At 38.0% G+C, this 27592-nt stretch overlaps 2 protein-coding genes across 2 annotated transcripts in view; one reads left to right on the top strand and one right to left on the bottom strand.

Annotated features, from left to right (window-relative positions):
- Window positions 1–297: 297 nt before the first annotated feature.
- Kr-h2 (transmembrane protein 33-containing Krueppel homolog 2) lies at window positions 298–27003 on the bottom strand. The gene is made up of 6 exons (XM_019041882.2): window positions 26730–27003; window positions 11392–11550; window positions 7947–8128; window positions 5576–5643; window positions 4861–4994; window positions 298–3462 (listed from the first exon to the last, which is right to left on the bottom strand). Exons 2-6 carry the CDS (start codon window positions 11535–11537, stop codon window positions 3240–3242), a joined length of 753 nt encoding a protein of 250 aa, XP_018897427.1. The 5' UTR covers window positions 11538–11550; window positions 26730–27003; the 3' UTR covers window positions 298–3239.
- The window catches only part of LOC109030756 (PAT complex subunit Asterix), a 54250-nt gene continuing 36923 nt past the window's right edge, over window positions 10266–27592 (top strand). Inside the window, exon 1 of the mRNA XM_072298893.1 lies at window positions 10266–10277. The gene's annotated coding sequence lies outside the window, so the exon portion shown is untranslated. The remainder of the gene's footprint in view (window positions 10278–27592) is intronic.

The raw sequence follows: 27592 nt of genomic DNA on the forward strand, positions 1-27592 counted from the left end.
TTCTTCTGCAAAAATGAGGAAATGCATGTCACGATTAGATAATTTTTGAAATAGCAGGTAGCAACAATTGTAAATATATATAACTTTGGATGATTTGAGTACATTGGTTGGCTGTCTTTTTGGGCTCTAAAAGCTCCATGACCCGATCAAACCTAGCCTCAGAAATTATTGACGTTTCCATGCTCTACCTATCTAGATACTCTATCCCTAACAGGGAGATGTGACAAATTCCATACCTTATTAAAATAAATTTCAGGTGCAAAACTGGTAGAAGATGAATGAAAATTAAAACAAAAATTACAGAATAGATCATTTACTTACTAACTTAAAGAAGTCACAGTAATAATAAAAACTGAAAACTTAAATAAAAAAAAGAAACACTCAACAAACATGAGATTGAAAATGAAAAAAGCTACCACATTGGTCAGAGGAAAATTGTAGGATTGTATATTTCATTGTGCACAGCACAAACCTATCTAAAAATTCATGGAAAAATCTACAATGAGAAAGAGGCTACTATATCATACAACCTAATTCAGGAGATGGGAGTTCTTAAAATGGACACAGAAAAAAAGCTACCTTTTGGAATGGAAAACAAAAGAATCAGAAGTAAATGAAAATTTTGGGAAATACGTTACTGAAGATGAGCAGTATGCACACTATATCCTGGCTTCCTGGATTGATGCTGTAGCTTTCTACTTTCCTATACTCTTTCTATTTTTGTTAACGTTTCAAAGATCTTCTAGTTTTGTTAATTACAAAGGCTAGGGCAATGCCAAGTTAAGCTTCACCTAAGACAAAGGTTCCTTTTGCGGCAACTTTTAAACCATTTTTAAATGGAACCGAACAGAGGGTTCACCCTGACACTAAAAACGTAAGAAAAATATTTTTAATAATTCGAGGGTAAGTACTCCCACCCACCCCTACCAGGGTGGTGGATGCCAATGTGCCAGCTGAGCATGTCTAAAGAACAAGTCAAGAAAACAGTTTCCTCTTTAGCCAGTTAATAGCAAAAGACATCACAACAAGAAAACAAAACCATTTTAGGATTGAAACACAGCATCGTTGTAAGTTCTATGACGTTATGAAATGATGATGGTACTGAGGAAAAATTGGTAAACAAACGAAGACTGTGCATGGCCATTCACAAAAATTAGTCGGTAAAAATATTGCTGGAAAGTAAGAGAATTGAAACATTGCAGTAGAATGTTCGTACAAGGAAATAGAGGAAATGAATCAGAGTTCCACTCACAAGCTGAAGCTATCAGACTTGGAGATTTTTCCGAGTGAGAGGAATCTTCTTATTTCCTCCAGTAATTAAGTTCCATTTCATTGAAAAAACTAGAAAAGAAGTGTAAAGGTACTCAAGTAACACTGTTACTTTGTTGCTTACCCAGTAGTATAATCAATTCATGCAGTAAAAGCCTACAGTTAGAAAAACAAGAATAGAGGAATAAAAATCATGATTGAGAAAGATTGCATTTAAATGTACTTAAAATTAACGATAAAAAATTACCCCTAATGTTAACATTACTGATGCCATTTATAAATAATTTTCACAAACCAATTCCAACAAAATGATCATGAACATCGAAATAAGCAAATTTTTAATGAAACAATATTTGAATTAGTGAGAACGAAAACACACCAACTCGGTACTTCGAAAATGCTCAACTTCCATTGAAGACAGTTAATTTACATAAAGGTCATTGAAGTTAGCGCATCTGTTTCAACTTGGACCTTTAAAGTGACCATAAATATTTGTCTTTCGGATGCAAAAGTCTTTTTCTTAAACTAACTTCTTCACCTACTGTGCAGTTTTATGGGTGTCTTGATAATTTTCATTTTTCCGAGTTGGTGTGTTTTCATTCTCACTGATTCATTTATACAAGCATACACTGAGATAAACTGAAATGAAAAAAGGGCAAGAGGAGCTTCCACCAAAATTAATAATCTCTTTATCGATTGAAAATTAGATTACTTTGCGATTATAACAAGAGCAGTGTAATAATTACGTAATAAACTTAATGCATTAAGTGCCTTCAGGTAAAAAAAAAATTTCATCAATTGATAATCAAATTAAATATAAAAAAAGTTCATTGATTCACTTTTTGTAACAGTGAAGAGAATTGAGAATTTGAAAATGGCAGTGCCACTTCCATTTTTCACAATGAACTTACTGGGAAATTTTAATTGCAAGTGAGATTTCTGATAACATTGATAAGCATGATTCCAAAATTTTATACTTCAACCGATGAAGTTGAAACAAGGAAAATTTACAGCCAACAAGTTTTTTCTTTTCTACTTTCAGTCGATTTTTTTTTAATTTACTTATTTAATCGCTGAATCACAAGGTTGTCTCCACATTGTCACTCTTGTGCGCATTATGTTGAATAAAATACTGACACTTTAACACATATCGAAAACTTTGATGGACACTATGAAACCATTTAACTGAAAATATGGAGTTCTCAGAAATATGAACATATGTTATCTTCAGTTTCTCTTCAAAATAAAGTATTGCACGACAAATTTAAATCAAAATTAGAGGGATCTTAGAGGCTATATTTTGATTGTAACACCCCAGATTCATAACATCATTAAATGCAGGAATAAGTATAGATTAAAAATATTTCGGCTACGTAAGTTTGCTTTGGAATTCAAAAACGCAGTAGAAATCTTTCCCAGCTTTAAATAAACGCAAGAGTTAACAGTGCAGTAAGTCTTGATACCTCCCCTACATGTGTTTTGCTTTTGACTTGGGAATTTAACTACATGATACTTATATAGAAATTCCTTGTTCAATAAACATTGGGCAATGTTTTGAACATTATGTAATTCAAATGTTTCCAGAACAAATTGATGCCTTTTTTTTAGTCAAGCACAAATGAGATAATCTAAAGTCCATGAGGATATTTTGGATGAATGTTTAACTGCTGATAACAATACAATTTTTTTAAGGAGAAGTCCTATGATGAAAGTAGGTTTAACCTGATCAAAGTACTGATAAAATAAGAGAAGTACCTAACAAAATAAAATCACGGTTCAACATATTCATTAAAATTAAAATCGATTAAGTAAAAAAGATGTTTTTAATATCAATCAAATAAAAAATGCAAGAAACAGGATTTTAACATGAAAGCTTAAAAAATGACCTACTTTAAAGAAAATAGAAAAGAAGAGTAAAGAAAAAATAAAACAAGAGAAAAAAATACAGTTAAAATTAGATAAAGAACTTATTATGAGGCAGCTTGCTCTTGAGGTGCGATTTTGCAGGTGAATGCAATACCTGAGTGAAGAGCATTGCGAATAAATGGAGGTATACTTTCTTTGTTAGCAATGGCTTCGGTGTACACTCTTAATTCTCGGAACATGTTGCGAGTGTACGGATTGCGCCGTGAGACATAACGACGAGCAAGGAAACGGTAATAAATGAACGGAGTCAAAAGACCAGTTCTTCCTCTGTAAAAAAAGAAGAAAATATGGTTTTATTAGTGAAGCTGACATCTGTTTGATGAAAATTTTTTTGGGATCACACTTTTTGGAGAGGCTTAAAAAAGATTGCAATTTCTACAACAATACTGATTCCATTGAATAAGTATAATAACAACAATGGCCATCTCTCATTTTTTGAGCAGGGTTGGATCAGGTAAAGGGAGGGTTACATGGGTAGCAACCCGCAGTGGCAAACTACGGAGACGAATAGAAGAAATCGTCTTTTCTTTTTTTCTTTTCTTTTTTTTTTTTGGTTTCTTAAGCCTGCTAAGGTCATCTGTTTTGGAACCTTGGGCCAGCAGACTGTTGACGGCTCAGAGAAAAAAAATCATAAATTCAGTCCTGAACATGAGTTTCTGGCAAAAAAAAAAAAAAAAAATCAGGTTTTCTTGTGTGTACGTAGATGTTAGGCCAAAAAATAAGAATTAAGTAGGATCCCTAGGAGAGGACTATTATAATGTGAAATTCAACAATGCATCATATCCTTGCAGTTGAACCTAGCTTGCATTTGAAGAACTCAAGCTTGACTAGCCTCTGTTTTCCGTTTTCAAGTTTCCCCACCCCCAAATAATACATCCTCTTTCAGCAGTGGATGGTCTTTCATATTAGCAATGCTGCTTCCAAGCTGCACAAGCCCAAAAACTTTTAAAAAATTTGGAAATGAAGTAATTTTTTTCAGTAAATTCTGTACTTAGGTCATTATCAATTTATTTTTTCTCTTCTATATTCCTTTCATGAATATTGTAATGTCAAAGCATGCTTTATTTTCATTAATGGATATTGGCTTCTCAAAAAAATAGATTCTTCCAATTCATAGATAGATGCATCGATAGTTAATTTCTATACATTGTATTTCCTTGGAGATATTAATGAAAAGCCAACTTTGAACAATTTTATTGGCCTCCTGAGAAAATTGCGTTGGAAAAAGGAGATGAAACATTTTAAAAGTATATTGATGTTTCGATATTTCGTTCACTTGGGAAAGTAAAAATGTGTTAAAGTCACAACATTTAGTTTACAACATGAACTTGTAAATCAACGATGATGATCGAAAATGATACATATGAGACACTCACGTGTCACAATCAAAATGGCTGCTTCATCTTTGATAGAAAAACAGGTGGCAATGGTTATTTAGATATATGCAGATGATGAAAAGCTTCTTGAACATATTCATTTGCTTGTTCTTTCATCTAGACACTGAACAGCACTGTTTGGACTTTTGTTCATTGCGGAGAAAGCATTTTTATAATAAAAAGGGAAATGTTGCCAGCGTATTTCTTGTACACAAACTCAACATATCAATCAAGCTTTTACTATAACCAGATACTTAAAACTAAAAATTTAAAAAATTGTTATACTTACAAAATTAATAAAACTATACACAGAGGCATTAAGAAAATTTCAGCAAAGGAAATGAGACGCAAGATATTTCTCGACTGGAACTCGACTAGAGAAATGAGAATCCTGGCTCCCCACCATGAATTTTGTCCAAGAGCCTGTTCAAGATTGGAAAGAAAAAATTGTTAACACTTAACTAGAACTACCCAAGAGGGTGTAGAAAAATACTTTTACATTAACGCTTTGCCAATCTACGAGGGGGTTTCGATGAATACAAAAACTTTTGAGAGATTGACTTTCTATCTATTAGCATGGGTGGTCTGATTTAAATCACAGTTCTCTTTAAAATCCATTCATGGAGCAAAAGCTGAAGCTATGAAGTAAGACAGAGGCGTTTCTAAAACTTAAAAAAATCCTGACAAATATGCGTTTTTTGCAGTGGCTTCTTTAAAAAACATTTTGGAGGGCTCCCTTTGAATATTATTTCTGAGATCCTTCAAGTCATTTACAAAAAATGTAAGCTATCCATTATGTGCGCATCAAGCGCTATTAAGCTTTTTCTGCACAGGAAAACTACGGATGGTTCAAAGCACTGCACTGAAATATGCTTTAATGATTAAGATCTCATGAGCTTTGTATCATTTTGATCTAATTTTGTTAATCATTCTTTTTTTTCTATTTCTAATTTTGTTCTTTTACCAAAGTAAAAATTAAAACTTAAAAAAGTAAAGCGGCTTACGTCAAGTAGCGTCAATGAATAACTGGCAAAGTGAATCAATGAGAAGAGGAATACAGGCAGGAGAGCCACTGAACAATCTGTTAAGGAAACACTGAAACTTTTCAAATGAAAATCATTGGTTAACTAGGGTTTTTTTTAAGTTAAGCATTTTGTTTCACTAACTTACATTAAACCAAAAATTGATAAGGGCAAAAATACAATTTCAATAAAAGGTGAGGACAGAAACAAAAGTGTAGAAAGAGAGATTGTGATAAATGGTCCAATTTATAAGTTGGAGGAGAGTTTAACTCCAATTCTGCAGAAAATTGTTAAGTTTAAAATTAATAACCAAAAGAAAGAAATGGAATCATAAACTGTTTTCTGAGAGTGAGTGTCTGAAAGGGAGGAAATCACTACAGAGGACTACGTTCATTCATATTCTTAGGGATGTTCGGTCATGATAAGGTTTCTGACTGTCATGGCATCAATCCGCAGCTTCCCATGATTTTGAAAAGATTAATTTTCAACAGCAAAACTAAGTTATCGTTCTGAAGATATTGGTGATACCTGCTAATTATCTAGTTATCGACCTACTTGTTGTTGCTGGGTATGATACGAGGGTCTCTCAATAAGGAAGTTTAGCTTTTTATTTGCTTGGCGAATATTACAGATATAGAAAAACTGTAAGAAGTCTTTAATTAGTCACACTATCAGCTTAAAAAAACTATATTCAGTTCTTAAATTTGACCCAGGGGTCGCTGAGATATTCAACTTTTACTGCACCCATCTCCTCTCACCGTGGGTCTAATTTTTCTATTGTTGTGGCATTGCAAAGGTGGCATTATCAGGCTGCAAAATTAAGTCAACCGTTTGGTGGGATGCCGAAGTGATGTTGCTAGTTGACTATCTACCACATGGTGTGACCATTACGGCAGAAAAGTAATGGAAAGTCCTGGGATAGCTCAGAACTTGGATTAAAAGGAAACAAACAAGGCTTCTGAGCTGAGAAATATGGCTCCTGCATGACAAATCCAGCCCCTATTTGGCAAGAATTCCTGAAAATTTGTTGGAAACGTTCAATTGACACATTTTTTTCACAGCCACCTTATTTACTAAGCTTGACTCCAGGTGATTTTTACCTTTTCCCTCCACTCAAATCGAACTTGGTGGACATGCTCAGTCTTTGCCGTCAAAGACGACAAAGAGGAGATGAAACACGTCAATAGTTGACTCCTTAGTCAGACAATAGCGCTCTTTGCTGATAGGATTAAGAAACTGGTACTGGGCTATGAAAAGTTCATGGAAAGTGAAGGAAGTTACATAGAAAACTGAACCTAAGTGCTTTTTTCTTTAAATTTCCTTTTGGAGAGTGCATTTTGGATGCCGCAAAATGTAATGACCAAAGGCACAAATCGCGCCTAAAAATCAAACTTGCGGCGAGAGGAGATGGGTGCAAAAAAGTTAAATATTTCAGCAACTCGGGGGTCAAATGTGAAAAACTGCAGCTCGTTTTAAAGCTAAGAGTATGACCAATAAAAGATTCACTTACAGATTTGCTCTCTCGATAATATTCGCGGAGGAAAAAAATAGCGAAACTTACTAATTGGGTGACCTTCGTAAATGGCATCTGTTATGGTGGAAAGTATTTTAAAGGCATAATGGGTACACATTTAGAAAGTTGTTAATTGTTATTGCTACATATTCTTCTTCATTTTTATATTAGCCTATAAATTCGCAAATTTGACTTGTGTGGGTCAATCATGCCGCCAAAATGTACTTTGAAAAATTTTTTTAGGTGAAGAATAGCTTTAATTTCTCGTACCACTTAATTTAGAAACCTTAATCTTTTCAACAATTTATCAGTTGCTGAATTTTGAAGCTATCCCTTTTATTGCTTAAAATGATAGTGAGACTCATTCTACAGTATCGACATTCTTTCCAATCTTTACCAAACATTTGGTAGCACATAGTGAAATCCTCTTTTCACGTGCGCATTACTTTGGTGATCTTGACATCCATGCATGCAAGAATACCACTGCCATGCTAAAGAAGAACACCATATAGCCTTCAGGCGTTGCCAAATTTCTCATAAATATATGAGAATCTTTAAGCAAACTTGTGCATAGTTTTCTTCCAATTTACAGAGGATATTATTCACAATTTAATCCTAAGTATCTGAAAATTTCAAGGAAAAATACTCATGATTTTCCTTGGAAATAAATATTTTATCACAAGAAATTTGGCGACCTTGAAATGTTCAAACAGCGGTTTTCATAAGGACTGTAGAGCAGGCCACAGCAAGTTGCTGCTTGTCTCTCTTCTTCCCGTTTGGCTACAGAAGATTTCAGCGCACACCGCTGTAGTTTATTAGATGACTGTTTAAAAAGGATACAGGCCACAGGCGTGGAGTAGATGAAGATGAGTGAGAAAAGAAGGTAGTGAGCACTGTCTTCATTCCATAGCTGATTGAAGAACTCGGCAGACAGCGAGACCCTCGGTAGCCTTTGATGGAGCCTCAGAGCACTTGTAGCTGCATTCGCCAAAAGAGCACGGTGATAAGCACTGTATGGGTTCCTAAAAATTTATAACATAAAACAGAAATATTAGATAATGTACTTGAGGAACAGCAGTCCTGGATAAGTAGCTTTAAGCTAAACAAACAGGATTGACAGACACACTAACATTCTGGTGCGCCCTCAAGTTCATGAGAGTGCTCTTATGTTAGACGTCATCGGAAAAAGTAAATGCATTCTAGCATCAATTCAATTAAAAGATAAACTCTGAGCAAAAAAAAATGAATTGATTCTTTTTTTCAAGCATCACAAGAAGAACCCTAGTAGCAGTGGCTGTTAAGAAAAAATGTAAAAAACTCGTAAATTTTAAGAAAATTAAAGTTTACTTCAAAACCACTGCATTATGTACAAAAAATCTTGAAATATTCGTATCAGGAAACCCTTTATGGGGCTTTTTTTTACGTAAAATTGAAGAAAAATTTTAAGTTAATTTTTTTACCTAAATTTTAAGTAAAATTTACGTTTTTTCTTATAAACTTCCTGCGAGGAAAAACGAGGGGAAATGGAATTCCCTGACATTTCCCTGATTTCCATGACACATTTTGCATAAATTCCCTGACAATTGAAGATGTGACGGATGGTTAAGAAGGCATAAATGAAAATAGTTTCCACGTAAAATTTTTTGTTTGAAACCTCAAACCCATTCTAGAAAGCAAATGAAGGTGATTTAACAAATTTTCCCTGACATTTTCGTCATTTTCCCGGTTTTCCCTGACTTTTTAAAATTCCCTGACATTTTCCGGTTTTCCCTGACTGTGGCAACCTTGTGAAGAACGCTAGATCCAGAGACAAGAGACCCTCCACTAGTAACTTGGCCATGGTGGAAGCTTTTACTTTCGGGACTTCAGCATTCTACTGTTGACTTACCTACATGGTTGATGTTCAACAACGTGTTGGCAGTTTCGTTTTGCAAACAAGCCGAAAATGGCCGACGTTTGGGAAAGTTGTTTGGCTTATGACGTCATCCGAAGCTCATCATCGACCATGTAGGTAAGTCAACAGCCGAAAATAGGGTGATGACTGTTGCTCGCTCATAATTGTCCATTTAGGAATTGTTGAAACCCCGAAAGTAAAAGCTTCCACCTGTCGCTAGGAGGCCAGTAGAGGGTCTCTTGTCTCTGGCTAGATCGTAGTATAAACAGTAGTCATAATACCCGAGTAAGATCAACTGAAGAAATTGTGCGTCGTAAACTAAAGAAAAGCCGAAGAGCTTCAAAATATTAGCTTTTTTTAAGGGGCACATCTTTTCACACAGGTAGAACGAGACAGGGCAGGGCTTTGCATGCTAATATCTCGGCCAGAGTAAGCAACGCATCCAATGTTGTTGATAATTACGCCTTTATAGAACTGTTCGTCCTCTGTGAACATGCGTGTTGCATATGAAAAAATGGAAGGCGCTTCGGTCACCCTGTTCCTGTTAACGATGCACGCCGTCGTTCCGAATATGCGGCAAGATGAAATTCTCCTACGAAAACTAAGGCAATGTGACAGGGAATAATGTATTCGCACCATTTTCACATATTAGGATATCCTTTTGCCATACAGAGTCGTGACAGAGTGTCGCTGCAAGCGGCCCCTGATTCATGGGATAGAAGGACCGAAGCGCCTTCAATTTTTAGAACGCAACAAGGATGTCCGTAGACCACGAATAGTTGCATCAAGGATTCAAGGCGTTATTACCGATAACATTGTCGTATGCTCGGTTATCAATACTGAAGCGTTGAGGATAAACATCGTATGTACAGACAAGCGTTGCAAAATTTCCTCCAAACAAATACGCGTTCCTTGGAAAACTTGTTAGCTCTTATTTTTAATTTTTAGAGAATTTTGTTCTTGACTAGATAGCGGACGGGACAGTAAAAAACATCGACCCGAGTGGCAGAAAACTGAAATTTCAAAAATGAAAAATCTTTCATGTTTATTTGGAGAAAGTTGAACGTATAATACATCGACAGAAACGCCAAATCCTAAAAAAGCCAGTCGAGGACATAATTTGGCTGAAAAATCGGCTGAATTCGGAAAAAATACAAATACCTAGTTTTGATTCCTCATGTTCTTTTCTGCACGAAATGAAAAATCAGTCTGTATCGGACGTCTGATTGGCTTAAAAAAAATGGGGGAAAATCAGGTGATCACAAACTCGGGCTATTCGATGCGGGTTCTTATTGTCTCTTTGGGAAGAAGGAAGAAAAATAGAAAAATTTCTTGTGGCGTAGTCCAATTGGACTTCAATTTACACTTAGGAACTACGATTTCAGACACAGTTTAGTAAAAACGTATGTATCATCAGTTTCCTTATGCACATAAGTGTTTTTATAGAAGAGCCGGAAATTGTAGTTCCTCATTGCAAAGTGTAGTCCAACTGATGATTGGAAAAAGAAAGGGGGTATAACAATAATGGGCAGTGACAGAAAGAGAGCGAGATTTTCTTTAGAAGGAGGCTTATTCCGTTCAGTTAGTTAGACTCAGAATAAAAGAAAAGCACGTGAGAAGGGAACCTGTTTCACTGATAGTGAGTGCCAAGGATATCCACTAACTTCCCCATATCATACGGATATACGACTCCATACTCCAACTCTGCCTTATGCACGGAGAACGGTTAATTTTAGCAATTATTACTTTATCACTGTTGAGCATCACGCGGCTGATGCATTCATACAGACTTAATTTGATTTGTATCGCGAAGTCTTCGGCATGAGCAGCTTCGTACACAAGGAAAAAGGTTGTGACTTTGCAATTTCTTTGTATGTATTTTCTCACGCATTATTAACATTTGAAAACGTGTAACCGAGAGATTCCCTCCCCTCTTTCCTCCTTTTTCTGAAAATGATACGACACTGATAAAAAAAAAAAAAACAAAGGAAAAAAAAACAGAAATATTAAAACGTATTTTCAATTGAGAAAAATTAAATTAAAATTACCTATGGTGGAAGGAATCTAAAGTATCCCACCTGATTTAAAAATACTTTAAATACAAATCTAAATATCTAAATTTGGAAGAGTGAGCGCAAGTGAAAATGAGCATTATTAATTACAGGAAAATAAAGTAGGTTCACTAATTCTTCATTAAAAGTGACCTCTTCATGCAAATGTTTATTCTTCTTCAAAAACGGGAGGGTATTTTAAAGAAAAAGGAAGAAAGGGAAAAAACTGTGGAGATGAAATATTATTTAAAGATGCCCAAACATCGATAAGAAAGAAATATAGAGGGAAAAAATCATGTCAGGGTTATGGAGGGAGGAGATAACATACTCGGATACTTACCCAAAGATTGGAATGAAATAGTTGAGGGTGAAGGTGATTGTGAAAAGTCTCGTGAACCAAAGAGCTACGTCCAATTTGTGTTCAATGCAATGCTTTTTGATTGAGTCCCATCCTTTCGGAGGCGTCGATTGATTTGCATCTCCCATGCTTCACGCTGACCTGAACAAACAACATAAAAATATTTGATTGATTTTGAAACCGAATTTACAAAAGGATATTGGAGACCAGCGGCCGAATTATTGATATTAGTGGCGTGGCGTGCTTTATGATAAGTCGATTGATCGGCCATTTAAAACTATGGAAAAGTATCGATAAACAGGATGTTCCCAGCGAACACCTGAATAATCGATTATTTACCACAGCTTCAAATGGGAAAATATCGATAGATCGCAAAGCTGCACGCCACGCCACCAATCGATATTGCAAGTCACCGCGACAAGACATTAAAATTCGATAGAGTTCATGCCTAAGACAGGGATGTGCCTCGTCTTGCATTGCTAACATAGGTTCAATAAGAGGCAAAAATCGGTGGTTGTAGGAAAAAACCGCATGGATGTGGCAAAACCGCGACAATTTGTATGCAAAGTAATACGATCCTCATCATTTTGTACTTACTGAGAAAAGCGAGGTTTTTAAAATGGGAAGGCTGAGTAGTTGCCCATTTTTTCTTGTTTTTTTTCAATTAGATTTACAATTCAAAGGGCTCTATTCTCGTGCAACAGCGACATACGAATGCAACGAGTGACCCACTTCATTATCACGAGCGGGAAAACAAAAACACGCGCCAGCAACTCCAGCTATTTCAATGGCTGAGTCTGCATGCAACTATTCGTGTTCTTGAGATGTCCGTGTTGCATACTCAAACATTGCAGGCGCTTTGTTTTTCTTGGGTACAACGTATGGCTGCGCACGTTTGTTGGTTCTCAAGGGTTTTCAACGTTACGTTTACAGTCGTATTTGCCACGAAATCCTCGAAATTTGGACGAGTCTTGTAGCACCATTGTAGCGTTACGAAATGATGCGAATTGCAAAAATGCTATCGGCAGTGATTTGCGGGATTGACATCCGCGATGCCTTCGTGGAAATGACCCGCAAAACGTACACAATCTGCCAACGCTGCCGCGATGCAACTCGACTCATCCGAATCTCGAGGATTTCATGGCCAGGACGACTGTGAATGCAACGCAGGAAACCCACTGCAGCCGTCGATACTGTTAATAGAAATTGCGAATTATATTCTCTGAAAAATCGTAAGAAAAATATTCACAATCGTCTCAGAAAATTCGCTGTACCTACATCGGAGGAAATTCGGCAAGGTCTGTCGGCCTGTACGGGGTTCCTCTTTACCACGGTACATAATCTCTGTACCCTGTGCCGCGTGCTTGTGAAGAGTGTGACGTATTAGTTGCGCGAACCAATCAGAGGTGAATTCTGCCAAAACGCCGCATAAACATTCGAGAGTTGCCAAATTTCCTTCGATAAAAGGTTTTTTTTTTTGAGGAAGGTTATGAATGTTTTTCCTTGAATTTTGTAGAAACTTCGGGTGATATTGTGAACAAAATAATGTGAAAAATTGGAAGAAAAATATTGACAAATTTTCCGCAGAATTCGTGATTTACCAAAGGAAATTTGGCAACGCCAGAAGGTTCATACGGCGTTCTTCTTTAGCAACGACAGAATGGGTGCTAGGTCCGCACTAGTTCTCTTCTACCATTGACGGACACTTTAACGTTGACCTGTCGTGCTCAAAATAGTTGTATAAAACAGGTTTGTGACGTCACCTCGAATGAAGGCTATTACAAAATGAGAAAGCAGGGGGAGTGAGAGAACGAAATTTCCAAAATTATTTCATCGACCGACCGCATATAGCACCAGATCTGCTATAGCCAACCGATCGATGCATCTTATGAAGCATAAATTTTGAATGATGCAAAGTATTTACTCGCTGTCCTTCGGGTGCGCATCCGCGTGCCTGCTCCTAATCTGCCTCGCTAAAGAAAAACGCCGCATGAACATTCCAGTGTTGCCAAAGTCACTCTCAAAAAATACCTGTTTTTGAGGAAAGTTGTGCATATTTCTCATTGAAATTTTCTAACACTTCGGATCAAATTAGGAATAATATTCTCACAAAATTTGGAAGAAAAATAATAACGAATTTCTCCGAAAATTCATGACTGGTCAAAGGAAATTTAGCAACGCCTAAAGGTTCATACAGCGTTTTTCTTTAGCACGGCAGTCATGACATTGTGTTCATTACCTTCCGCCAAAAAAGACTGATAATCAGTCTTTGATGAGTGGGCATTCTTAAATCTTGACCGAGAGTTGCAAGAGATATTTGTAGTACGTCAAGTGTATCCTGGTCTCTAATTTCAGTCTCACAGTGAGGGATTAGAAGAAATTGACCCACCATTACTCTGTATTATTAGAACTTTGAGTAAAATAAACATGAATTTAAATAGTATGCACGGCAAAAGTATTTATTGTTAATATTTTTACACCCAACGCAAGCTTTGCTACGTCAAACTTTTTATTTTGTGATGATTATATCTTATGATACGACTGGTTGCCGCTAAAGTATCTACGAGTGTAACTACATACGTTCGTTGGTCAGACCGACGACGATATAACTTGATAAGTGAGATTAAGGTTAACCAGCTTCTTTATGCTCCAGTGAGTATTGCAGTTAAAATACTTCACTCACGCTGCATGTTTTTTTTTCATTTGAGGAGAGGGATAGTAGAAGTATGAGGGGGGGGGGGAGGGTGTAATTAAATCAAGCAGCAAGGTCCAAAATGCGTAAGTATGGTCAGGAGAGTTCGTTTCTGTAGTCAGCAGATTTGGAAAATTCTACGGTCCAAGCAATAATCCCCATATGCAGGATGGCAAGCAAAATTTCATTTTATCCTTCCCTGACTTCTTCTAATGAATTTCCCTGACTTTTTAACGATAACATAAGGGTGTTTAATTAATTTGGTCAAAAAGTTGGCACAACAGCGCGATCAGCTGGCCCGTCGCGGACTCGATTTTAACGTCGAACCAAGCTCCACAAAAAATTATCTGACCGTTGACGAAATTCTTGACTTTCCCCTGATTTTTCCCGGTCGCTAGCCACCCTGCCCCCATTCTGCCATGCTAAGGAAAAACGCCGTATGAACCTCCAGGCGTTGCCACATTTCCTTTGATAAAACGCGAATTTCCCGGTAAACTCATGAATATTTTCCTCCCAATTTCTCAGATAATTTTGTTCGCAATTTCACCTGCAGATTCTGAAAATTTAAAGGAAAAATATTCACGACTTTCCCCCAAAAATAAACATTTTATCGAAGGAAATTTGGCAACTCTCGAATGTTCATACGGCGTTTTTCCTTAGCACGGCAGCATTACGGCATAACCTACATCACGGAGGCACGCGCTCGCAAGGCCGGAAATGGACCAAGACTCGTTTAGTTGTAAGATCGTTGAAAATCGCGTAAGTTGAAATCAAATAAAAGACAATTTCCGGCAGTATGTTGGCAAGTCTGAATTTGTGTTAAAAATGGTCACGAACATTTTACTGATAGTTTCCGTAAAATTAACTTGTAAAATTTTATAATTCTTTCCTCGCGGAAATTTCTTGACGCGATAAGAATGGGCAAAGTGGCTGAGACGCCTTCTTATGATCCATATCTATTAGGCGAAAAAAAGTGTTGATTCTTAATTTATCAAAGGTCTCGGTAGTGACACGATTAGGAGCCAAGATGATATGATCGCTTTCTGTCCTTAATATTTTTGCGTTCCCATTAACTCTCCCATGTTTCGGTGGTGATTATCTACAGTCAGGGATGCCACAAATTTTTTTTTTTTTTTTTATTTATTGAGAGTTTAGTGGCTTCTATTCCTTTAGGAATCTACAGCCATCTATAGGCACTATTTATTGTCCGAAGACATCAGAGAGTTTGGTAGACATCCATGCTCGGGCTTACAAATTTTCACGGATTTAGGCCGAGCGAATTCTGCTTACAGATCCACTCGTCAGTTCCATGAAAATTTGTCGCCACCACCGGGATTCGAACCCGGGACCTATTGACCTAGAGTCAGACGCGCTAACCACTAGGCCAACCTGGCCGGCATGCCACAAAATTTAGAAAATGAAATTCTCTGATATTTCCCTTACACATTTGAGTAAAATTCCCTGACAATTGAGGATATGCCATACGGCAAAAAACACATAATTTGAAATAGTTTCCAGGCAAAATCCTTAGACGTCAAATTCATTCTAGAAAGCGAATAAAGGTAAATCAACAATTTTTCCCCAACACTTTCGACATACTTCCTGGCATTTCCAAGTTTTCCCAGACATTTCCCGGTACTCCCTGACGGTGGCAACCCTGTACAAAAATCCGCAAAACAAAATCCCCCAAATTCATATTTAACGCGGTCATACCCACATTTTGAGAAACAACAGCTTGGTGGTTCAAAACTAAGAGAAGTGCTCGGTTTCGTAAGAAAGAGAGCCTCCGTGGGCTAAAATTTCCTAAAAGCTTCTCAACCGATACGAAAGTAAAATCAATGGTGACCTTCTGTAAACCCCTCGTCTATCGGTGTTTTTTTTTCTCTTTTTCCCCACTTTTTTTTCTTTAATGAGCGGCGTTGGATGTTGCCTCGCCGATAAAAACGAGAGTTCGATTCGCAGCTCACGCTCAAGGCCAGACGGACGGTTCGGACGGGAAATAAATGACAACGAACAATTATTGAAACATTAAAATCCTTCTTGAGGCGCGCTTCTACGGGTCTTTCGACTGATCTCTAGTCAGAGTTGCCACAAAATTTAGAAAATTATTTTCCCTGATTAATTTCCTACCATGGTAGATTAATTTCCCCGATTTCCCTGACACATTTGAGTAAAATTCTCTGACAATTGGACTGAGTTAAGCAGAAAGGAACCAACCCACATTTTGGAAAGAATTGAGTTATGAGTGGTTTTGAACTTAACCACGGCTCTACTAGTTATCGCCGAAAATTCTAAGTTTTTGTTGGAGCAAATTTTGCAGAAATTAAACTTGAAGTTTATCTTTTACATTGAGTCTTATGCAGGAGCCAAACTTTAAACCTCTTTATCTCGGTTCGATCCCGATGTGGCTTGGTTCCTTTCTGTTTAACTCCGTCCAATTGAGCAGTGTTCGAAACTCGGCATGAAATCTAAGCATACATTTGGCCAGCAAATTTTTTTCTTAGGGGTCATCGGCCTATCTTAAGGGGTTAAAAAAATGGAAGGGGAGGGGTATACAAAAGGTTTGAAAATCGTGGTAAAATTAAGGATGAATATATCATCATTAGAAAGTTGGTTGCCATATTATTATCTTCTAGAGTTCGCGAGATATCTGAGAGGATTCTTAGTTTTTGCCTTTAAAAGTGGATATGACAGGGGAGGGGGTTGGAATAGGAATCCGAATAAATGAGCAAAAAAGAAGGTTACTGACGCAAATCACTGGTGCTTGTAACGCTTCTAGTTAAAAAAAGGAACTTTGACGAGGTGGAAATCTTAGGAAGGTGAAAAGCATAGATTTCCTCATCAAACGGAGGTAAAAATTAAGTTTTCTACTACGCTTGCAAAACAATCCATTTGTTTGATTTCTTTTTATTTTTAATAAAGGAGAGATAAAACTCGAACACGGAAGTTCGACTTGCGTTTTCGAAACGGTATGGAAATTAGCTAATGACGAGACTTACAAAAAATCTCACCATTTATCGAGCTAAGTCAAAATAATTCGCAAGCCAGGAAAGAAAAATACACATTTGATTGAAAGGAAGAGGCGAGATAAGAATATTGCGCAGAGTTCTTAGTCACTGAGACGATACGAAACAATCGACAAAATTATACAAGCCGTGAGCTTTGTGCCAAAATCATCCGAAGCTTGGGATGCGATAAGATGATTTTTATCATCACACGACCGACTCCCTAAATCATTCTACTAGCTCGTTTTATCGTTCTACGAGACCGATTTCCATGATTTTTTCGGCTAATGGTAGGGGGTAGTTTCTAAAATAAGCTTGCTTTCTGCAGACTTTGGGAATATGACCCAGGTTTGTGTACGTTACGTGATAAAAGTTGATGGTTCTCTCGTTTAAACAATGTAAATGTGGTTATCTTATGGTCACAATCCTTTCGAAAGGTCTGCCAGACCAATTTTCGAGATTCTTGGGGCTATTGCGATAGCGAATAGTCCCCCTAGATGAGCCCACTTTATTTAGATTAACTAACATGTACCCGTGAAGCTGCCCTTAGAAGACGCGAAGCGCTTCCTGTGGGCTTGGGCCACGTAGTGGTCAGGGAGGGTACCGGGTACCCCTAGTCAAAAGAATAATTAGTCATGACGGTTTGACAGTTTTACAAACTGGCTGACTTACGAACACGGTTCACGAAAGTAACGACGAGAGGATAAGACCCTTCGGTCATGTTCACATAGCAGGACGACGGTGTGCATCCGCAACCACGTATGTTTGCGAAGTTGCTAACTTCCTGACACCTTATTTTTTAAATAGAAAACTACTCTGCGGCAATTCTCAAAACTGCCAGAATTTTACCTATCCTTGCGAGGAAAATTCTGCAAAAACTTCAAGGAATCGTGTCGATTTGTTCTCCTGTAAAGAAACAAAACAGGAGCGAAGATTTTCAAACACCGCAAACGAGATACGTCGTTGAGGACTCACACCGTCGAATAGTTTCGTGAAACTAATTGAATTACGTTTAGCAATATGGAACCACTATCTCAGGCTCTCCCATAAAAGCACATATCTGCATAGGGAAACCAATGGCAAGTTTGTTATTTCAAGGATGGGCTAGAAATAGTAGTTCCTCATTGCAAAATGTAATCCAATTTTGTAGGAACATAGTTTTGACTGCTCTGAAACTTGCGCGTTCACACGTGTAAAAACGGAGGCAAACGATGCGCAGTTCCGCCATGCTACTGGTTTGCCAAACGAGTTTCGCAAGTATCCAAACGTCTCCGGACCGTGCTGTCGTGCTAAGGAAGAACGCCGTATGAACATTCGATAGTTGCCAAATTGTCCTCGATAAAGTGTCTATTTTTGAGGAACGTTATGAATTTTTTCCCTTGAAATTTGGACTTTTTGGTGGAATGGCGAGAAAAATTATCTGAAAAAGTTGTGGAAAAATACTCATAAGTTTACCAGGAAATTCGTATTTTATCAAAGGAAATTTGGCAACGCCTGAAGGCTCATACGGCGTTCTTCCTTAGCACGGAAGCTTGGGCCTCAGTCGTCGGGCATACATACCGCACACGCAGTGACCGAATTCGCGTCAACATCCTTGCGGACTCAGATGGGATCATGACAATTCGCTTTCCTAAGGAGCCCTTGGTTTCAGAGGTACGCGATGACTGAAAGTCGACAATCATTTCAGCACTCTTTAACTCTGCGAGGAATCAGAGTACAGGCAAGAACATCTTTTCAAGCAGATTGAGAAAATGTCCAATTTTGTTCTGGGATCCCAGGTAAAAATTGGCGATGAGAGCTGCGTTTCAAAATACCATAGGAATTCTTATATTCGCTTAAAGAAGGCTACAGAAAATCATATAGCTGGCTGTAGAATGCGGAGAAAATCATACGGCCGGGCTATACGAAGCGATAAAAAATTATGCAGCCGCGCTACAGTTCCTATCGCTGGGCTTTACACTTTATCGCCTGGCTGTCGCTTTTTCGCCATTGATTATAAAAGGCTATAAGAAATTGTGTAGAAATTCGGGTGCTTTGGAAATCGTCAAGTTTGATACCTACAGAACCACCTTAATATTTACAAAACACACATTATATTTTCCTTTAATACATATTTTTTTTCATCAATTAAAATGAGAATAATCCATACAGGATGTGCAAACATTTCAAAATCATGAGTTGAATAACGCTGACTCTGCCGGATTAAATATTAGAGCCTAACACAAAGCGGAGCGGCGACGCGCGACGCACTGGCGCCTACAAACCTAACAGGGATACTTCACGCATTGCGCAACGCGTGAAGTATCCCTGTTAGGTTTGTAGGCGCCAATGCGCGTTTCGTGCTGGCTGCCCGCCTGCTGCAGCGTGCCACGGCGCTTGAAGCAGAGGTATTGCACAGTATCATACGAAACTGAAGGCGCTCTAATATATTAGTAATGGCAGGCATCCATCAAAAGTACGGAGCTTTCCTCGCAAAATAAATCAAGATACTACGGTCCAAAAAGAGAGCAGTATTCCAAAAACTCACTAAGTCCTAGCATCCGTAATTTCGTAACGTTTAGCATACACTTTATCGCCTGGCTGTTGCTTCGTCGCCATTGGCTATAAAAGGCTATAAGAAATTGTGTAGCCGGCTATAGAAGCTATTGGAAATCTTACAGCCGGCTGTAGGTCTATATGGTATTTTGAACCACAGATTCTACTGCCGATTTTTACCAGGGATCCAATGCCTTACTAGGACAGGTCAGGGACACAAAGGAAAAAGACCTTCTTAGCGATTCGGCGGTAAAATACGTGATAGGATTTTTCACTCTTCTTCATCTTGTCTTTTTTCTTTTTCAGAGAACCTCAAGAGTAGATCGCAAAATCATGAATTTACGTAAAACTTTGCAACTCGTTACGCAAAAAATGAGAGATAAAAAAAATCGCGTTTTCAAAAAATTACTCATACCTTAATTTTTTACTTCTTGCTACTCTAGCGGGTGCAGAAAGTGTTCCCGCATTCCGTCTCATGCCAGTCATTCATTTCTTGTATTCTATTATTTTTAACAAATTTTATTTAAATAAAACATAACTTCTTCACGAATATGTCTTGTATTCATAGACATGATTTAAATCACCTAAATTGATTCCATTATTAAATATACAAAGTACCGTTAGATAATAAAACCATTATCCAAGAAAACAGGAATTTTAAAATTCTCTGCCTCTTTCTTTAGAAATATTAGAACCTGTATATTACTGGTTTAGTTCCTTCCCATTTTGAAATTCCGTTTCTCGCGGCTTTCCTACATTTTTCGCGCGGTCGAAAAGTTACAGCACATCGAAGACGAACAGAAAAGTTCCACGCAACCCGGAGATCAATATCATACCCATCTCCTCGGCTGATTATAAATTATGATTAGGCGACTTTAAACAGGATAACGCGATCGATAATCATCAAAACTTAAATACAGCGCGTAGGATTACTTAGCATGTATAAATATGCTTTCGAACTGCGAGACGCTTTTATACAACGAGGAAACTGTTTCTCAACTTTTGCTTGACGTGTATAATAAGTGCTTGCATTTACTTTTCTTGTCATGTCATAGGCCCGCCGCTTCCCCAGAAACAGGGTGAGTTTCTCCACTGACACAAATAAACCCGTGACAATTAAATGACAAAGGCTTGTAGGGCTATTTATATTCAGAGTGTCCGTTCCTTTAATTTTTGGGAGCCCTCCACCGACTATATAGGTGGGTGGAGAAAGTATTGGCATAGTCAAAGAAAAAGAAAAAAAAGTTGAAATTTCAAAATTACTAGTTTCATTACTAAGCCGATTCTTCGACACCCATCAGAATTTTTATCCCAAAAACGTTATTGATAGTTAAATTATCTGGGCAAGGAAAGATTCTCTGTCATTCTGACGGCTTGAAAATTCAAGAGGTCAATAGTGAAACAGTAAGTTGGAATTTTTTGGTCAACGTGCGGTAAAAATCAGCATAAAGCTGAAATTCTCCAACAGAGGGGAAAAAGCTCACATGAGCACAATTTTCCCTCACAGAGATACGCTGTTTGGTGCAACACTGGTAACGACCATTCAGGAAGGCAACAGCAGACGCGTTTCGGCCTTTTTGGGCCAATCTTCAGTGCAGCGCAGCCTCCTGAATTTCCTGCTACAAAGCCCGGAGAGGTGGTGAAAACCAGCCCGAGATTTGGAAAATTCCAACTCACTGTCTTAAGAGCCGTGCGTCTACCGCAATCAGTTCGTGCAGGGTGTCTGCAGAAACAGGCTGCCCAAAAATCAGTACTTTTACGATACTTTTTCAGTACATTCCCAAGAAATTCAGTACCTCCTCATCATAAATATCCAGTACTTTGTCAGTACCCCCAATTGCCGAAATTCGAAAATTTTCAAAAATGTGAATTTCTCGCTCCAGGTGCGACAAAAATGACAAAAATTCCAGACCTTCTTACGGAATTTCCGCACTTTCTCGGTACTTCCGGACCGCCCTTAAAAAATCAATACTTTTTCCGGACTTGTAGACACTCTGTTCGTGTCAACTGTCAATAGTAAAAGCCTAGTAAAAATGGTCTCCAAGCGGTAGGAGAAGAGACTCCCAGTTTCAAGAACTGATTCCTTGAACTTGTTTATTCCCTGCGATTTCCCCGGTCCTAGGCGGACAACTTTCCGATGGAAGAATCGAGATGCATTCAAATCGATTCGAGCAACTTCATTACCTGCTTGCAAATGCGTACCAACGTCGACCAATAACGGCATGTCTTGAACACAGTTAGAATCATGAACAAACCGGCGCGGCGACCACGGCAAGCTGAAGATGGAATTTTCGATTTTACATGTCAAATCAACAGTGCGAAGAAAACGCACAAACCTGGACTCGAGAGTAATTTTATTCCTTAGCATATTAATCGCGTTAATTCCCGGTTATGATACTCATTATAAAACGTGGTTGTCAAGTTTCCTCGGGGAAGCTCCTTCGTGTCCTACACTGCCGTGCTAGGGAAGAACGTCGCATGAGCCCCCCGATGTTGCCGAATTTCCTTTGATAAGATAAGATATCCGGAGAATTCGGAGCGAATTTTTCCCTTGGATTTTTCAGAGAATTTTATTTACAATCGGATCTAAATTAAGTATCTGGAAATTAATGTCCTCGAATAATTGGACTACATTTTGCAATTAGGAACTATAAATTCTGGCTCTTCTGGAAAAACACTTAAGTGCTTAGGGAAACCAATGGCACATACCTTGTTTTTAAACCGGGCTAGAATTTATAGTTCCAAATTGCAAAATGCAGTCCAATTAATTATCTGAAATTCTTAAGAGAGAATATTCACGGCTCTTCTTAAGAATGAACATTTTACAGGGTTGCCACAGAATTCAGAAAATGAATTTCCCTGATACATTTTGGTGAAATTCCCTGACAATTGAAGATGTGACAGATGGTTAAGAAGGCATCATTGAAAATAGTTTTCAGGCAAAATTTGTTGTTTGAAACCTCAAACGCATTCTAGAAAGCAAATAAAGGTGATATGAAAAATTTTCCCTGACATTTCCCGGTTTTCCCTGACTGTAGCAACCCTGATTTTATTGAAGGTGGAATTTTATGGAATTCCTGATTTTATGGAAACTATCGAATGTTGGTACGGTTTCTTTCTTCGTTACGTTAGGAGCATGGTGTCTACAATTCTTGGTTAAACTCATTCCCTAATTTTCAGGAGCTCATTCCCTGATGAGGACTTACAGATTAATTGCAGTTTGCCGAGATCATCTTAAGGAAAACGATAAAACTCCCTGGAGTACCAGATATGAAAATTAAATTTTTTCATCTTTCAGCAGCTTCGTTGGTGCACATTCACATTTTGACTGCCAAAAGCGTTCCTGATGTTTACACTATTTGGTAAATGAAAGATTCTCGACTATTTTGATGATTTGAAGATTCGAATATGTAATTCAAGAGGTCAATAATTGCGTGAGAGTGCGTGAGGCTGAGGGGTAATAAAAAAAAACCTTAATAATATCAATGGGTACTTCAAATTTCCTTACCACCATTTATTTTCGCACGCGAACAAACTCAGTGTCATACTTCCGTAGATGTTCGGAAAATGACAGATAGCTTGGGAGAAAATTCAAAAGAAATCAAAGGGAGAATTAATCTCAAAGCGGTAGAAGAGGAAATTCCCTGTTTCGGGAAAAGATTCCCAGATTTTTCCTGAAATTTTTCATTCGCTGATGAATCCCGGATTCCCCGGTTTTGCCGGTCTAGACACCATGGCATCTTTCACACGAACATCGCAGGTTTCATAAACGTCATTCATCCAAGACAGGCGAAAGGCAAACAAGATTTGCCTTCATTTTCGCGTGATACCGCATGCCTACTCCGGAGTTCAAATAGTTGCCCGCTTGGTGTTAATAACCATTAAGAAACAAGATAAGCGATTTTTGCAACAGCTTTATAAACCCATAAGAAACTATACGCGGATTTCATCTGAGAATGGCAGCAAATAAAAGATTTTTCTAGCGGCTTCGTAAAAAAGTGAGAAATTACGCGTTTTAAGTATAAAAATCACGGCAATTACGCGATATTTCCTGCGTAAAATCGTAAAAAAAGGGAGCACTTTAAAAGCTAGATCCATGCTTGATTGATGTATGCTGACAAGGGATATCCGTCTTTCGACGGAGATGAAAATACCAAACACGTATCACGGTTTGCGACGTCGCAGACTACCTGTCAAACATTATTTTTTACCTGAATACATACTGAACGTCCAGTCTTGAAAATTTCTGTGTTTTTTCTCTTTGTATGCGAGCAAATTTGTGAAATTTCATGGCATGATATTGATTTGGTCTCCTTCAAAAAAATAAAAATTCGAGCGTAGATTTTTAAAACGCAAAGAGATACGTGGTTTGGGTAGTTTCACTCGATTTATAGGGTACCATAGAGATGTGGTTGATTATGGTTTATAACGTATTTAATTTACGTTTGGTATTGGTCATAGGTTTTCTTTCATTTTACAGTATTTTAATTCGGCGATTTTAATTACTTATTTTAATTTTTTATTTACCTATTATTATTTTTCTTTTTTAAATGTTTGATGATGTCAAAATATCAAACATTTCTTTCTTGAGCAGGTGAATTATTATTATTTTATGATGAGTTCGGGTGGTGTAAAAAATTGTCGTGACTGCACTGTATTGGAACTGTTCAGAAACACACATCACAAAGTTTGATTTTTCGGCTTTTCCCTTCTTCTCTGCCTGATGTTGTAAGTTCGAACTTTTTGTCATGTTTAAATGGCTTAATACGTCGATCAAATGTTAATCCGCGGATGGAACTTTAGGAGCCCGGCACTCCTGCTTAAGTCCAATTTTCATGTTGTTACAGTTGCTATGTAGATACAAGGAAAATAAATAACTGAGCGGGACGGGACACTTCAATTTATCCCTCCCCCCCCCCCCCAACTAGGAATAAGACCTTATATATTTACTGATGTCCAATTAATTAGCGGTCACTGAGTATGAATTGTGGATAGAATAGAATTAAAAAAACTAGGCCGGACAATGGATTGTGTTCAATTTGACAATAAATGATTCATGAGAATGCCAGTACCTGATGGCAAACCAACAGATCAGGCACTATGTACCTGGTAGTATTTGTTCACAAGTTGTAACATGGTCGTTGCAGACTTGGCAAACGAACAGAAAAAGTATCAACAGTCAAGTGAGAAACTAATCGTCTCCCAGAACATCATTTGAGAATTGTGAACAGCTCTTTTTTTATTTTCCACTTCATATATTCCTGAGGGGATATCTCAGCTTGCAGTCCTGTGACGCCATCCCGTTTTTCTAATTAAGCCATCCCAAGGTTTAACCGTTGTCTAAGCCTCGGCAATTCGCGCACTGGCCGGGAGATCAAACTTGAGACCTCTCGAAATGAATGCGCGAAACCCATACACCACAGGAGGTGACAAAAGCCCTCAAGCCGGAGGATAGGGTGAATCAACGGTTGCCATTTTTTGTGTAAGAGCAGCGTGCGATATATCGCATCAATTCATTCCATAATTTCAGCTACTTATAATGATTTTTTTGATATTGAAGATCGCCACTTTGTTGTCATGCGACCTAAAGAATTCAGACCACATTTGACCAAAGAAATTCAAAGTATTAAAGGCAGGGTTTTCAGAGGAAAATATCGATTCAAGAGCAGTGTCGATCTTCCGTATTGAATGCGATATTTGTCCTCTTAAAAAGCGATCTTGAAAACAATGACAAGAAGCTGAACTTATGGAACGAATTGTTATGGTGTAATGTACGTCGCTTAGACTCAAAAAATGGCAACCGTCGAAACACCTTAATTACTCAGCAAGGTTATTATGAAAGGAAATTATAAGAAAAATGGCTGAAAACTACTTGGTAGAACTTGAGAATTCAACTTTAAGGTGATTTGATGGACGCCATGTTTTGTGTCAGAACGGCATGGAATATATCGCATCAATTGGTTCAATTTTTTCACCAACTCGTCATTTTTCTCAAAATTTGAGATCGCAATTCTGTTGTCAGGAGACTGAGGCACTCACTTACCAATTTTAACAAAGAAATTCAACGTAATAAAGGCGTGGTTTTTTTAGAGAGAAAATAACGCATTCAATACTGATATCGAAACTGCACTCGAATGCGATATTTTCTCTCTAAGTAAAAAACCACACCTTTATTACCTTGAATTGCTTTATTAAAATTGGTAAGTGAGTGATTTGGTCTCCTGACAACAGAATTGCCATCTCAAAATTGGAGAAAAATGACGAGTAGCTGAAAAAATGGAACCAATTGATGCGATATATAGCATGCCGTTCTGACACAAAATATGGCGTCCATCGAATCACCTTAATGTTTTCATGTTTGAGTAGTTATGAAGTGCACGGTGGAGAGGGCATATAGTAGGATGAATCAAAACCTCTTCCAATAGATTAGGAAGTGATTTAGTGTCATTAATCAAGCATTGGTTGATACTCCTGCATATTGCAAATTGATAAGAAGCATTAATCGGACTCCAGTAAGCTACTCAATTCGCCAGAATTGCCATTTCTTGCATACAATTTACTTTCAATCATCGCTCAGAAATTGGGGAGAGAGGTGTGTTGGAATGCACAATGTCCTACAATATTCTTGCCAAATAGTAAAAATCCGTTGATCGCTTTGAACTCTTCGGAAATACTCATTTTCTTGCGTACCTTCAACTGTTACTTAACCCTTCATAACTCTGAAGCATTTCTAACCTTAACGGTTTTCCTTACGCTTTTTCATTCAGACTTTACTTTTTGCTGACTGTAAAAAAATAATTGTGTATTCCTCCATGGGGAAACAAAGAATCCCTCCTACATAGGTGGGGAGCACGAGCACCACTGACAGATGGATTCCTTCAGGTAAGACTGAGATAGTAATGCTGCCTTGAGTTCGGTTGCCTGTAAGTTCTGAATTCTTCATGTAATCATCACATATCAATATGGATTCATCAAGAGAAAAGCGTAAATGAGTGGCGACAATTGAGTAATAGGCTAGGTAAAACATACTACGTAATCGCGGAAGGAGAAAGTTAAACATTGAGAGTAAGTCAGGTGTGGAGGCTCACCTTGAAGAAAAGAACCCTCAGGTTTCAAAAAATGAAGGAAACTCGAAGCTAGCACAAAATAATGATGCACCGATCACAAAGCGATATTTTAACACTGGAATCACAACACTTGTATGTTCAAAATTGGGAAACTTTCACTGATAACTAGGCTCAGGAAATCGAAGAACAGGAAAACGAGTCAAAGGACACTCACGAAACAAAATCTCGAATTTACAACACGTAACAGCGCGACTCAGCAGTTGTTGCCACTTATGACACACTCACACACACCCTCACACACACATCGTACTTCTAATCAGAGGATGAGGCAGAACTTGAAGAGGTAGGAGGTCACAGCTCGAAAATCATGACTCTCATGTTCGTAGTTAGACTAACGGCCGCTAGGTTGTTAGGAGATTTAGATCTGATTTGACCTTGTACGCTGCTTTCGCGTTGGACGAATCAGACGAATCGTCATTTACAAGTATTTAAATGAATGCAAAATAGCAAAAGTTTGGGAAGAGATATTAGTATGCATATACAGGGTGATCCAGGCCATACGGGGGAATTTTTTTCATTTTTCAGAGAAATTTCGAGGTCGAGGAGGAGAGGCCGCAAGTGGAAATCTCGGGCCTGCAAAATTTATGGTCTCCCCCCCCCCCCCTTCGAGCCTATGAGAAATAAAATAGGAGGCCTCAACCACGGTGGCAACTCATACATCAAAATTTTGAATTCCCCGGAATTCCCCCATACTTTTGGATAGCAGATACGAAAAATTTTCGATACAACCTTTTACCGAATATGACACCCCCTCCCCGTACTTAAAATACTGAAACCACGGGTTAACGTATTGACGGACCGCTAAAAAATATGTCTTCTTACTT

The sequence above is a fragment of the Bemisia tabaci genome, chromosome 3 (assembly GCF_918797505.1).
Source record: "Bemisia tabaci chromosome 3, PGI_BMITA_v3".
Lineage (NCBI taxonomy): Eukaryota > Metazoa > Arthropoda > Insecta > Hemiptera > Aleyrodidae > Bemisia > Bemisia tabaci.

What these genes read in the sequence shown, in the direction of transcription:
- Kr-h2 (XM_019041882.2), bottom strand. Translation starts at nt 11,537, where the DNA reads ATGGGAGATGCAAATCAATCGACGCCTCCGAAAGGATGGGACTCAATC. An exon ending in TATTTCATTCCAATCTTTGG is followed by an intron (nt 8,129 to 11,391) that starts GTAAGTATCCGA and finishes ATAAATTTTTAG; the next exon opens with GAACCCATACAGTGCTTATC. An exon ending in CTACTCCACGCCTGTGGCCT is followed by an intron (nt 5,644 to 7,946) that starts GTATCCTTTTTA and finishes CAGATTGTTCAG; the next exon opens with TGGCTCTCCTGCCTGTATTC.